We start from the raw sequence: 13,492 nt of genomic DNA on the forward strand, positions 1-13,492 counted from the left end.
ACTGGGAGCTGGCACCGGGCACTGGGAGCTGGCACCGGGCACTGGGGAGATGGCACCGGGCACTGGGGAGTTGGCACCGGGCACTGGGGAGCTGGCACCGGGCACTGGGGAGCTGGCACCGGGCACTGGGAGTTGGCACCGGGCACTGGGGAGATGGCACCGGGCACTGGGGAGCTGGCACCGGGCACTGGGAGTTGGCACCGGGCACTGGGGAGCTGGCACCGGGCACTGGGGAGATGGCACCGGGCACTGGGACCTGGCACCGGGCACTGGGGAGATGGCACCGGGCACTGGGGAGCTGACACCGGGCACTGGGAGTTGGCACCGGGCACTGGGAGCTGGCACCGGGCACTGGGGAGATGGCACCGGGCACTGGGAGCTGGCACCGGGCACTGGGAGCTGGCACCGGGCACTGGGGAGATGGCACCGGGCACTGGGGAGCTGGCACCGGGCACTGGGGAGATGGCACCGGGCACTGGGGAGCTGGCACCGGGCACTGGGGAGATGGCACCGGGCACTGGGGAGATGGCACCGGGCACTGGGAGCTGGCACCGGGCACTGGGGAGCTGGCACCGGGCTCTGGGTAGATGGCACCGGGCACTGGGACCTGGCACTGGGCACTGGGGAGCTGGCACCGGGCACTGGGGAGTTGGCACCGGGCACTGGGGAGATGGCACCAGGCACTGGGGAGCTGGCACCGGGCACTGGGGAGATGGCACCGGGCACTGGGGAGTTGGCACCGGGCACTGGGGAGCTGGCACCATCACGGACCGGGGGGGGGGCCGGGAGAGGAGGGCGCTGGGGGCTGGGAGCTGCTGGTTTGCACTGGGAGGTGGTTGCGGGCACTGGAAAACTGGAACCGGGCCCTGGGAGGTGATGCTGAGGACTGGTGTACCGCAAAGCGGTAATTAGTTAGCTCTCTAAGATTCAGTTTTGGAGTTTTTGAAAGCAGGCGTTCTTTGTCACAGCGCCGGACACACAGGGGGGAGCTCCTCCTAATGTGTGTAAAGACAAAATCAACAAGCATTTATACCACCTTAACATACATATTCATATCATATTCATAACTTTTCCAGGAACTCATTAGCATCTATTAATGTTTCTCGTGCATATCTGTTGGAGTCTCCAGGTGGTCGTCGGGGGCCTTTAGGTGAAGGCTTGTAGTCTTCATCACCGCGTCTAACAGTTGACTCTTACTTCTCTGCAAACTCAGTCCTGTGGTCACATACAACTTGTCCTTCAAGGCTGGCCTGGTCTGGTTTGGGTGGTAATTTGCAGCTTCTTTATCTTTATGTTTCTTTGCACCTGCTACCACAAGGCCAAACCGTCTCAAGTCAGATTATTTCTGAGTTCCTGCTCCTACAGTTATTCCAACTATTCCTCAAAAGATTAGTTTGGTCCCATCTGCAGCACAACGGTTAAATGGTTAAAACAGCTTAAATTGATCTTAATAATTCTATTCCACAAATACCCGTGTTCTAATAATTTTAGTTCAAAAGCATCACCGGGAGCTGACACAGGGCACTGGAAGGTGGTGTTTGTCCCTGGGAGCTGGTACTGGGGGGTACTACTGGGCACTGGGAGCTGGCATTTGCCACTGGGAGCTGCTATGGAGAACGGAGGGCTGACACTGAGAACTGGGAGCTTGTGTTTGGCCCAGGGACCTGGCACTGGGAGCTGGGAGCTGATGCCGAGCACTAGTACTGGGCACCGGGAGCTGGGAGCTGGTATGGAGCGCTGGGAGAGCAGGGTGGGCGCTGGTCGGTGACACCGGGGGACCGGGGGGGGGGGGGCACTGGGAGCGGGCACTGGTCGCGTTCCGCGCGGTATGACCCTCCCGCGCCGCCGTCGGCCGCCCCGCGCTTGCATGCCGGGAGCTGCAGTCCCGTCTGTGCCGCCTCCCCCTCCGGCGGACTACATCTCCCGGCACGCAGCGCGGCGGCGCCTGCGCACTGCGCGGCGGCGGAGCCGGCGGGTAGGTGCCACCGCCCGTTCCGGTGGGCGCGGGGTCAAAGGGCAGCGGGTCAAAGGGCAGGGGCGGCTCCGGGGGGGGGTCGGGAACCGAGAAGGGTGCTGGTGTCGGGGCCAGGCCGCGGGAGAGGCCTGAGGCCTCCGGGGGGTCCCTGAGGGCCCGGGGCGGGCTGTTCCCCCCCCCGGCCCCGCCACCTGAGGCTCCGCTGCGGCTCCCGCCGAGGAGGGAAGCCGCTGACCTTCCCCGCAGGGCATGAGCGGCGGCGCCGGGGCCTCGGAGCGGCCTGAGGAGCGGCAGCGGTTCCACCTGCCCGGCAAGTCCGTCCCCGTGCGTGTCAGGCCCGAGCCCCTCCCCCGCGGTGCCCCCCCCCCCGAGCTCCGGGCAGCCCCTCGGTATCACACGCCCCCCCCCCCCCCACGTCGTTGCTTTATTTATCCGTTTATGTCCATATAAAATGATCTTTGGCATACCGAAAATGACCTTCCTGTTACCTGAGCTGCTAACGGAACAAAAACGTGCCCGGGGGGGGGGGTCTGAGCCGTTCCCACACCCGGGGCCCTCAGCCTGCAAGCAGAGGAGGGGGTTGGTTCCCCGAGGGAGGAGCTCAGGATTTTAGGGATCTGTTGTTTTTTCAGGGTCTGTTTCTCCTGGGTGATGGTTGTGTCTCTCTCTGTCCCCGCTTAGATCTCTGCTCTGAGACAAAATGGTCTCCTGCAGGCTCTCGTGCAGGGAGAGGGGCAGCCCATGGGCGCTGGTAAGTTTTTCCTCTCCTTCCTCTGTACTAATCTTGAAGTTTCCTGGTTGGGGGAAACTCTCGAAGGGAGCCTAAGCGACCCGACACTGGGCTCACAGGCAGATCTGGCTCCAGAATCGCGAAGCTTTCACCTTGCTTTGTCCCAAACTTGCCAAGGAGAAACCTTACAGCATTTCAGGAGAGGCTCTGGTTAGGATTTTTCCCCTGAGAAGGGGAAATTCTGTTCTGTGGAGTGCTGGGGGAAAAGAGCAGACATCCCCTGGATGTCCCTGCTGACTCTAACCTCCAGTGTGCCTTTCCTTCGGCAGAGATCAGCGAGGAGCTGCGGCGAGCCCAGGAGGAATGGGAGGCTGTGGAAGAGATCCAGTCAGGTACAGCCAGTGCCAGGGATAAGGGGTGTCGTTACAGAGTTGGACAGAAAAAGTCTGGGCAGGGGAAGGGACCTGGGTCCCAGAGGGCAGGAGTGAGCAGATGTCCAGCTGCGGGGGCATTATTGGGGGGTGGGGGAGAGCTGGGGAAAGGACTGAAGGCCTGGAGGGGGTGGGAGACCTGCTCCCTTCCCCCCCAGTGCCCCTCTGCCGTGCTGGAAGCTGGGAGCGAGCTCCCCGCACTGGGCCGGCCGCTCTGGCGTGAGGCAGGAGCTTGTTTCGGTGCCGGGAAGCTGGAGGGGGGCGGGAAGGGCTGACTCTGGGGTGGGGGTAACTCCGTTCTCTGCCCCCTTGCAGGGCTGGGGGGGACGTCGGCCAGTGCTGCGCCCGTGATCTCCTTCAATGAAGCGCTGCAGCACTTCCAGACAGCCGACCTCTCCGAGTGCCGGGTACGGGCAGGGCCCTGCGCTCTCGCCCTCTCTCAGGGGGGTAGTTTTAGTAAGTAGGAGAGGGGAGCGTGGCGGGAGGAGCACAGCGCTCTCCTCTTTCCCTTCTGCCTTCCCTCCCTTGGCTCAGCTCTTGGCGTCATCCCGCCCCTCCCAGCTTGCCCGTGGGTTTTCCTCCTGCCCAATTCCCCCAGCCCTGATCGTTTCTCTGTGTGTTTTCTCCTCTGCAGAAGAAGGTCCGGGCGATGGCACGCAGGCAGGGCCTAGCTGCTCTGGTTCACTTCTTCTTTGGCCCTCCCCGGCTCCAGCCGCAGCTGCAGGGAGAGCGGGAGCTGGCTCTGGCCATGGCACACTGTGAGTGTCCCCTCCACCCCCGGGCCGGCTGCTCCCCAGCCAGCGTCACTGTTCTCCTGGGACTCAACTCGAGGGGGGCTCAGGAGTGTAGTGGGGGTTCTGCTGACTTACTCTGTGGCAGCTGCTCGTCCCAAAGGACGCATTTTTTCCATCACCTCTGCTCCCCTGCTGCGGACATGCTTGCTTTCGGGGAGGAGTGCTGGATTTCGTGACCCCTTCCTGCAGTGCCACAGCCGCCGTTCCGCGTGTACGCCTTGACAAGGCACCAGGGAGATGCTCCACAGCTCTACAGCCCTTCCCACTCCTCGTTTCATGACCAGAGCAAACGAGACCTGAATCCTCTCGGTACCTTGGCGTGATGTGTGTCGTGTCGGGCTGTCCCGTGGTGGATCACGCGTGCTGAGCACTTGCAAACTCCTCGCCTGTGGTTTGCATTTGGTCGTGGTTCCCCAGGCAGTGCTGCTTTGACCACCAAAACTTCACGTGATGCCCAAATTATCCATTACCCCCACGCTCAGACAACACGCAGTCACATTGTGTTTCTAACACCTTTTCCTCTCCCTCCCATCTCCCCTCCAGCCGGATAAACACAGCCAGGACATTCTCCCTGACACCATCAGCTGCTCTTAGCTGCCCGATCTTCTTTCCAGCTGGGCTCTGGCTTTACCCTGCAGCTGGTGGTGGTTTCTTTCCCCACCACATCGCTGCGCTGGCACTCCAGAGCAGCAGGGCCGGGATGCTGAGGGGTGTTTTCTCTCTGCCAGGTGGTTTGGATAATAATGAGAGAGTGCACATGAGAATCCTGCAGACCATTTACAAGAAGCTGACCCACTCCAGGTTGGGCTGCCCGCGCTACGGGGCGCACTGGGAAGAGCTTGGCTTTCAAGGTAGGGCAGAGGGAGAGGCCTCTGGGGGGAAAGGTTTGCTGAGAGAGATCGCACTAGTCCCATTCCCTCTGCTGGATATGGGATCCAGAGGCAGCAGAAAGGGTTTGCTGCTCCTTCCCTCTCCCTTCATGCAGCTGCCATCCCTGCTGCTGTTTCATAGAATCACTGAGGTTGGAAAAGACCGTTAAGATCAAGTCCAATTGTTAACCCAACACTGCCAAGTCCCACTGAACCATGTCACTGAGTGCCACATCTACACGTCTTTTAATGCATCGAGGGATGGTGACTCCACTTCTTCCCTAGGCAGCCTGTTCCAGTGCTTGACAACCCTTTTGGTGAAGAAATTTTTCCTAATATCTAATCTAATCATCCCCTGGCACAACTTGAGGCCGCTTCCTCTCATCCTATTCCAGCTCCCTCAGCGGCTCCTCACAGGACTTGTGCTCCAGGCCCTTCACTGCTTTCCCTGCCCTTCTTTGGACGTGTTCCAGCACCTCGATGTCTGTCTTGTAGTGAGGGGCCCAAAACTGAACCCGGTATTTGAGGTGCAGCCTCAGATCAACGCTCCCACCCACCTCGATACTGTCTGCAGACTTCCTGCGGGTCCACTCGATCCCCATCGTCGATAAAGCTATTAAAGAAAACTGGCCCAAACACTGAGCCCTGGTTTCGTAGCAGAACTGTCACTGTCCCAGCCAGCTGTTGCAACCAGTATGACATCTGGACTGGTTGGCCACCTAACACCAGCACCCACTGCCGCGGTTGCCTGTGTCCAGCCAACGTGGGCGTAACAAGAAAGAGTTGGCGTCACCACGTTGCCCAAGTCGTTAATGCTCTTCATTAGCCAGCAATCTCTGCAGCTAATGAGCCGTCTCCAGAGGGCTGGTTTATTAATGACGTGCAGGTCAGGGCTCTGTCACTAAGGTTGCATCGCAGGTTGCTTTCAGCTTCAGCAGGGTAAGAAAAACAGCGTGATTAAAGCTGCCGCGTGCAGCCTCGCAGGAGTTTTCGAGCTGGTTGGCTTGTGAGTTAAATAGGCCGAGTTTTAATGAAGCCTAAAACCCTCAGCTGGAGGGAGACAGCTCCTGATTCTCCATCCTGTCGCGTACACAACTGGTTTTAAGCTTTAGTTTGCCAGCCAAACGTGCCCTGGGGTGCGTAGAGCTTGAAGCTGCTAACACTTAGAGAAGGTGCAGGAGTGGGTGGGTGGGAGAGCAAGGGCTTGTTAACGCCCACATGAAAGAGGCGGTGGCACCCGTTGGGCTCCAGTTAGGGAAATTCCCTGAAAGCTTTCCCTCGGGATGCGATTCCTGAAGGGAATCCCCGGCATCCCTCTGCTCTTGAGGGATGGTGACAGCGTTTAAACAGGTGACCCGAGCGCGACACCGGGCTGTCCCTTCCTTCCAGGTGTGGATCCCGGCACTGACCTGCGTGGGACGGGGATGCTGGGCTTGATGCAGTTGCTGTATTTCGTCATGGACCCTCAGACTCTGCCTCTGGCTCAAGAGATTTTCAAACTATCCCAGCACGAAACCCAGGCACGTCCTTCCGCCTTCTTCGCTTCCTCCCTGCAGTGGTATCTACCTATTAATTTCTAACACTCGGGGAAAGGGAAGCGCAAAAACCTTCCCTTCCGAGTAAGGGCTTGATCTTTTTGCTCTTTAATCCCTCTTGTGCTGCTGAGGGGAGGAAGGTGGTCCCCGAATTGCTGAGGAGCTCTGGTCAGAGGCTGGAGCCAAGCTCCAGGTGTTGGCTTTAGTCTGGGAATGACATTTTAGTGTCCTGGTGGAGATCTGAGATTTGTTCCCGGGATCCTGGGTGGGAGCTGAATTTATGCAGGTTCAGAGGGCTGGAGAAGCATGCAAAGAGCAGCGTGGTGTGAAAATGGGAGTGAGGGGAGCCTGTCTCCTTAAACTTGGCATTTTAGTCTCAGATATGCTTGGTTTTAAGCCGGAATACAAGCTTGGCTTGACCCACGACATCCGTCCAAGCCTTTATCCTTAGTGGTATTATCCTGTTGCCTGTGCCTGCCATCCCAGAGGTTTGGGGCCACACGGCTGCAGCGTAAAAGGGCTGGAGGTGTCTGGGCACCTCCGCCTGCCCGAAGAGAGGAGGCTTTGCCTTGCTGAGCCGCGACAACACTCATTCTCTTGCAGAATTTCCCCTTCTGCATCATGTCCGTGAACATCACCCGCATCGTCATCCAGGCCCTGAGGGAGGAACGTCTCTCCAGGTGAGGTTTGGAGCGGCCAACAGCTCCGTAGCCGGGCTGGGTGGTGATTTTGGGGTCTCAAACAGCATCTGGTTCCCGCCGAGGGGGTCCCCTCCTGCCGGCAGCTCCCTCGGCTGAGCCCCTCTCCGCCCGCTCCAGGGAGTGCAACCGCCGGCAGCAGGTTATCGCCGTGCTGAACGACCTGCACGCAGCCGCCTTCCTGCAGCTCTACCGTGTCTGGAAACGGCAGCACAAGACCGTCACCGACTCTGGCTTCCTCCTGAAGGGTCTGTTTCCCCGCGCTTTCCCCCCCCCCCCCATTTTCCCAGCCAAGGAAAATAACCCGAGGAGAAACCCCACGTGTTCTCAGCACGTTTGTGTCCTGCTGAGCCCGACCCCGAGGGGCGTGACGCCCGGAGAGCCCCAACCATTCCCTGTTTAATCTTCACGCTGAGATTTTCAGCAATCCGAGTGCCCTGTGGGGTGTTTTTCCCCGCTTTTTGCATCTCGAATCTTAAAGCTGAGCACCCACGGGAGCCCCCGCTGCGTTCGGAGGGCTGCTGTGTCGCGGCGGCTTGAGGTGGGTGACAACCGGGGCCGTTTCTGGCTCCCCAGGCTCGCTCACACCATGCAGCACGGTTGCGTAAGCCTTGTTTGTGGCTCGGGGTGTAAGCAGTGTCGCCGACAGCGTGCTTTTCGTGGTGAGTGCTAATTTAACCAGCGGGGTTATTTACTCCGGAGGAGACTGATGTCAGCAGAGCCGCCCGGATGCGCTGTGCTAATGGCTCCCTCTTAAAACCGGGTCCAGCTGTCGCGGTCAGGCTCAGCTTTGATCTGCTCTCCCCAGGCTTTCCCTCCTGGGGGGGATCTTGGGGAGCTCTGGCTGATGCCAAGCTCTGGGATTTTTAGCAAGAAGCTTTTCGTGTTCTCTCATCCCAAGCAAAACCTAATCACGCCCTTTCCTGAGGGGGATACGGCGGGACACCAGAAATTACGTATAGGTCAAAACCTGTGCACCGCATCCCCAACACCATCCAGACCTCGCTCTCTGTCCTCATGTGTTTCCCTCTCACCTCCTCAGAGCTGGAGTTATCCGCCAAAAAGAAACCGAGGCAGCTCCTGAAATCCCTGGAGGCCTACGTGAGCCGAAGCCCCGCGGCGGGCGGCTTTCAGCGACTGTCCTCCCCCTCGGCCTCCGGCGGCGGCAGCCGGCCCGGCGAGGAGATCGAGTTCACGGGCGTCTGCGACCTGCGGGTCGAGCTGGAAGGAGAAGCCCGACTGATCTGAAATGGTGGGAGAGGTGCCGCAGGGAGCCCGGCTCTTGGAGGGTGCCCGGCTGCTGCCGTCGCCTCTGGTTCGGGGTGGGGGGGGGCTCGGGAAGGGCCGTGCGGGTCGAGGTGGGAGACGGCGGAGCAGTGGGAGGAAGCGCAGTGAGAGAAGGGCCTGGGACCCAGCTGAGGGCAGTCAGGAGCCTGGGACGCCACAGGGGGTAGATTTTTGCCCCGAACCCCCAGAAAGAGCAGCCGGTTCCTTCCCCCTCTCACCCCACAAGCGTCCTGGCTGCCGTGTCAGCATCACCGGGTGCTGCGGGGGACGAGCCGCAGGATTCAAGCCTCCCCAGGCAGAATTCTTCCAAAGCAAAGGGGGAAAACGTGGCAGAGCGGGTGGATTTTACGAGCCGCCAGCCCTGGGGGCTGGGGTGGTCCAGCTGGCTGTCTCAAATTCGTGCTCCTGTCTGTCTTTACCCCCACCAGGAAGGTTTAGCGACGCTCCAGGCAGAGCTGGAGCACGGTGACAGAGCTCCTGAATCGAATCACAGCTCTGGCAGCACCGGGGAGGGTTTAACCCCCCACACACACACACTTTGAGCTGCAGCACCTTAATTTCACGTTGACGGTGGGGTAGGAGCTCGAGCACAGCCCCGTTGCTGGGGCAGTGGGGACAGCTTGTCCCCCAGGGTTTGGGGAGCCCCCCTGACCTCCCTGGGGCGTTACTGTGCATGGCAGCATCGAAATAAGTTAATGAGGGGAAAAAAAAGTTTTCCTTGATGTAATGGAGACTTTTGGACTTGGGTTTGCTTCTAGTTTCTGCCACGGGGAGAGGACAGCTCCAGAGAGCAGGGAGGGGCGAAGCGGGGTCTGCCTGGTGCCTTGGAGCCAAATTTGGGGTTCGGTGGCAGAAAAGCTGCTCTGGAGGAAAGAAATCCGGGTCAGATTCTGTCCTGTGGTGAGACAGTGCCCAGAGCACTGAAAGGGGGGGAAGAAAAATCCCTCCCAGCCTCCATGTCTGCAAGGGCAGCTGCTGGCTTTCAGGAAGACCCTGGTGAAGAGGAGATGAGAGTTTTGCTCACAGGTTCCCGGAGGCCGAGGGGCCGTTTCCCACCACGCTCCCTCCGTGCCTCAGTTTCCCCCTTTCCCAAATCCGAATTACAGCCCCGGGGCTGAGCCGGGAGCAGTAACGGCAGCTCCGGGCCTGATGTGAGCGTCAGCGGGTGCTTGGAAATGCTCCAAAAGTACCTTCAACCCTCAAATTGAGGGGAAAATAAAGCCTAAAAAGCCCAGACCCGGAGCTAAAAGGTCGTTTTGAACAAGAGAAGGGTGGAGCTGGCAGCGCTGTACGGTGCTGCCTAGTGCTGTTACCCTCTGCAAACGTGCTCACCTTCCTGGGGGCAGGGCCCAAAAACGCTGCCCCTGGCCAAAAAAAAAAACCAAAAAAACCAAACAAACAAACAAAGAAACAAAAAAACCCAACAATAAATGAGCAAAAAGGAGCTCGGTGCTGGTTTTTATCTCTCTTTAATTCTAAATGCTCGTGTAAATCAGTGGGAGGGGGAGGCAGCCGGGCTCAGAAGAAAGACAACTTGGGGTGTTTGGTTTTTTTTTTTGGGGGGGGGGGGTGGATGAGGGGTGCGGGGGTCTCCCAGGGATGTGGAGCCTGTGGGTCGGGGGTGGGGTGGGGGCTGCAGGTACCAGTGAGAGCGGCGGGTGCTGGGGGGGGGGGGGGGGGGAGATGTGGGTGCTGGGGGAAAGGGACGCGGGGGGAGGCGCGGAGCTCGGCCCCGCCGGCGGCCGCGGGTCCCCCCCCCCCGCCCCGGTTCCGCCCCGGGGGCGGTGGCTCAGTGTGTGTGTCTGTCTGTCTGTCTGTCCCCCCCCCTCCCGCCTCCCTCCTCGTTCGCTTAAAACCCCGCGGAGGCGGCGCCCGGCAGCGCAGAGCCCCGGCGGCACCGGCATCGGCAGCGGGGTGCGAGAAGTTGGGGGGGTGGGGGGGGGTGGGGGGTGCCAGTCGGGAAGTGGGGGGGTGGCAGGGGGGCAGCGGGCAGGGCCGGCGGGATGCGGGCAGGGCGGGGAGCGGGCAGGGCGGGCAACCCGGGGGGCACCACGCCGGGGGGCGCCGGGGTCCCCCCCCACCCCGCGGCCTCGCCCCTGCGCACCCCGGGGCCCCGCTGAGCGCCGGCGGCCGGAGCCCGCGGCCGGCGGGGACGATGGAGGGTCCCGAGGGGGTTTACTCGGCGCAAGCCACCGCTGCCATCGCCGCTGCCATCACCTTCCTGGTGCTCTTCACCATCGCGGGCAACGTGCTGGTGATCATGGCCGTGCTGAGCAGCCGCTCGCTGCGGGCCCCCCAAAACCTCTTCTTGGTGTCGCTGGCGGCCGCGGACATCTTGGTGGCCACGCTCATCATCCCCTTCTCCTTGGCCAACGAGCTCCTGGGCTACTGGTACTTCGAGAAGACGTGGTGCGAGATCTACCTGGCTTTGGACGTGCTCTTCTGCACCTCGTCCATCGTCCACCTCTGTGCCATCAGCCTGGACCGTTACTGGTCGGTCAGCCGTGCCATCGAGTACAACGCCAAGCGGACACCGCGACGCATCAAGTGCAGCATCCTCATCGTCTGGACCATCGCGGCCGTCATCTCCCTCCCGCCCCTGGTCTACAAGGGGGAGAAGAAGGCAGCGGCGGGGGAGCGGCCGCAGTGCAAGCTCAACGAGGAGGCCTGGTACGTCCTCTCCTCCAGCGTCGGCTCCTTCTTCGCCCCGTGCCTCATCATGATCCTCGTCTACCTGCGCATCTACCTGATCGCCAAACGCCGCCACCGCTCCCACCCCGCCGGCGCCAAACCGCCGCAACCGGCACCACCCAACGTCACCCCCCCGGCCGGCGCGGGACCCCCCGGGGCCGCCTGCCCGCCGGCGGACAGGACCTCGCTGCTGAGCCCCGAGGAGCCCCCAGCGCCCCCCAGCCGTGGGGCAGGGACCTCCCCACAGCCCGAGGGGCGCCCCAGGGACACCTTGGCCACCGGGACGGGGCAAGTGGTGCTGGCACGTCGGCCGCCGGCGTTGAACCCTTGGAGGAGGAAGACGCAGATCAACCGGGAGAAGCGTTTCACCTTCGTCTTGGCCGTGGTCATTGGCGTCTTCGTCCTCTGCTGGTTCCCCTTCTTCTTCCTCTACAGCCTGGGCGCTCTCTGCCCCCGGCGCTGCAAGGTCCCTGACGGCGTCTTCCAGTTTTTTTTCTGGATCGGTTACTGCAACAGCTCCCTCAACCCCGTCATCTACACTGTCTTCAACCAGGACTTCCGCAAGGCTTTCCGACGCCTCCTCTGCCGCCGCCGAGCCCCGACACCCTGGTGAGGGGCTCTGGTGAGGGGCTCTGGTGAGGGGCTCTGGTGAGGGGCTCTGGCTCCCCCCTTCCTTCCCCCTCCTCCTCCTGGCTGCACTCGCCGCCTGGAGCATCCCTCAGGTTTGGGGGGGTGGTGGGGGGGGTGGTGGTGGTGGGGGGTTGAAGCCCCCCCGAAGTGACGAGGGGTTTCCCCCCACTGCTGGCGCCTGCCTGCTTGCTGCCTTCTCTCACTGACAGATTTTCCTGGGGGCCGGGGACGGACACACACCCCCCCCCCCCACACACACACACCCCCCGCCCCCCCGAGGTGGCATCGCTGCCTTTTAACAATAAAAGATATTTTGTAATAAGAAAAAAAAAAAAAAAAAATGTCACTTTTTGTCAAGGGGTGGAGGGGGGGTGGCCTGGGGTGTCACGTCCTCCCCCGCCAATCCCTGGGGACCGTTGGGGACAAGAGCTGTGGCCCGTGACAGCCGGCAGTGCGGCCAGGAGGAATGTGTGCCGGCAGAGCGGGAACACGATGTCTGGGAGGGGGGTGGTTATTTATGGCAGCTCCCGGGAAGGAATAAATAATAATAATTAAAAAAAAAAAAAAAAAAAAAAAGCCCAAACCCCCAAAGAATAAATCTCTGCAGCTGCCAGCCCCAAGGCCGTTCAACCCAACAGGGGATGGGGACAGAGCCCAGTGTCAGGGGACCCCGGTGGGGCAGGGATTCACGGGTGGGTGATATAGGGGATTTTCGGGTGTCTCATATGGGGTTGTGCTGCCCACCCGGGGTGAGGGTGACACGTGTTGGGGCCACAGGGGGCTTTTGTGGGTTGTGACCCGCACTGGGGTGTTGTGACCCACACCGCCATGTCCTGGGTGTACCCGTGGGTCGTGGTGGGGCACTGTGACCCCCGCTGGTGTATCACCGCTCGTGCTGGTGCATCGCGACCTGCAGCAGGGTATCGCGACACACACACCCCCCACCCCATCCCCCACCCCCCGCTGCTGTGTTGTGACTCATGACAGCATGTTGTGACCCACACCAGTGTGTCACGACTCACACTGCTGTTCCGCGGACTCACGATGGCACACGGTGACCCACGCCGGTGTGCGGTCGCCCTCGCTGGGGGGTATCGTGCCCCACACTGGTCTGTCGTCACCCACACCGGGGTAATTAAGCCCTACACTGGTCTGTTGTGACCCATACCGGTGCATCGCGACTCATGACCCACACCAGTGCATGGTGCCCCACGCCTCGCGCCGGGGTACTGTCACGCCGGTGCCCCCCATTGCTGGGGGATGTGACCAGGGGCAGCTCACCTCCGCAGTGGCAGAGCCGGCCCCAGCTCCCCGCCCCGCTGCGGGACTTCACCTCCACCCACCCCAAATCCAGCTGAACTTTTGGGAAGCCCTTTCCCAGCCCGGCTGCTCTCCCCCTCCCCCTCGAGCCCGGCGTGGCCGGCGGCCGTTGGCCCGTCCCGGCGCGCTGGGAGGATGCTCAGGGTGGGAGAGGTCGTGCGAACGGGGCCGGGGCCGCGGGGCTGCGCACGCTGAGCCGCTGGACCCCCGCCAGCCCAGCCCCGGGGCGGCTGCACCCGATCCTGGCCTCCGGCGCCACAGCCGGCTCCGGTCCCCTCTGCCCCACGGCTGAGCCCCTACCCGCCGCTTCACACCACCCGTTGTGGCAGGAGAGGTGTGGGGTCTGCACGTGGTCTTGCTGGGGGGTGGGGGTCCTGTGGGGATGGGGGGGGGGTCTCAGCATGGTTCTATGGGGCTGGGCATGGGGTTGGGGGTGTCTCAGCATGGTCTCGTAGGGCTGGGCATGGTCCTGTGGGGCTGGGCATGGGGCTGGGGGTCTCAGCATGGTCTCATAGGGCTGGGCATGGTCCTA

The 13,492-nt window shown here is 61.6% G+C and overlaps 2 protein-coding genes across 14 annotated transcripts; both read left to right on the plus strand.

Moving 5' to 3' along the window:
- The first annotated feature begins 1,954 nt into the window (after positions 1–1,954).
- Positions 1,955–9,782, plus strand: ELMOD3 (ELMO domain containing 3). Of its 13 annotated transcripts, none has more exons than XM_042801385.1 (11): positions 1,955–1,975; positions 2,195–2,299; positions 2,657–2,726; positions 3,032–3,097; positions 3,452–3,543; positions 3,771–3,894; positions 4,659–4,781; positions 6,189–6,319; positions 6,938–7,014; positions 7,153–7,280; positions 8,075–9,782. In XM_042801385.1, exons 2-11 carry the CDS (start codon positions 2,225–2,227, stop codon positions 8,278–8,280), a joined length of 1,092 nt encoding a protein of 363 aa, XP_042657319.1. In that variant the 5' UTR covers positions 1,955–1,975; positions 2,195–2,224; the 3' UTR covers positions 8,281–9,782. The 13 variants fall into 13 exon arrangements, with proteins under 13 accessions (XP_042657319.1, XP_042657329.1, XP_042657320.1 ...); XM_042801386.1 differs by having other exon boundaries at positions 1,958–1,975; positions 2,222–2,299; XM_042801384.1 differs by lacking the exon at positions 1,955–1,975 and having other exon boundaries at positions 2,012–2,299.
- A 561-nt stretch (positions 9,783–10,343) lies between these two features.
- Positions 10,344–11,981, plus strand: ADRA2B (adrenoceptor alpha 2B). The gene has a single exon (XM_032991311.2). It carries the CDS (start codon positions 10,475–10,477, stop codon positions 11,621–11,623), a length of 1,149 nt encoding a protein of 382 aa, XP_032847202.2. The 5' UTR covers positions 10,344–10,474; the 3' UTR covers positions 11,624–11,981.
- Positions 11,982–13,492: the final 1,511 nt, after the last annotated feature.

Source organism: Tyto alba, unplaced genomic scaffold (genome assembly GCF_018691265.1).
Source record: "Tyto alba isolate M040663 unplaced genomic scaffold, T.alba_DEE_v4.0 Super-Scaffold_34, whole genome shotgun sequence".
In the NCBI taxonomy this organism is placed as follows: Eukaryota; Metazoa; Chordata; class Aves; order Strigiformes; family Tytonidae; genus Tyto; species Tyto alba.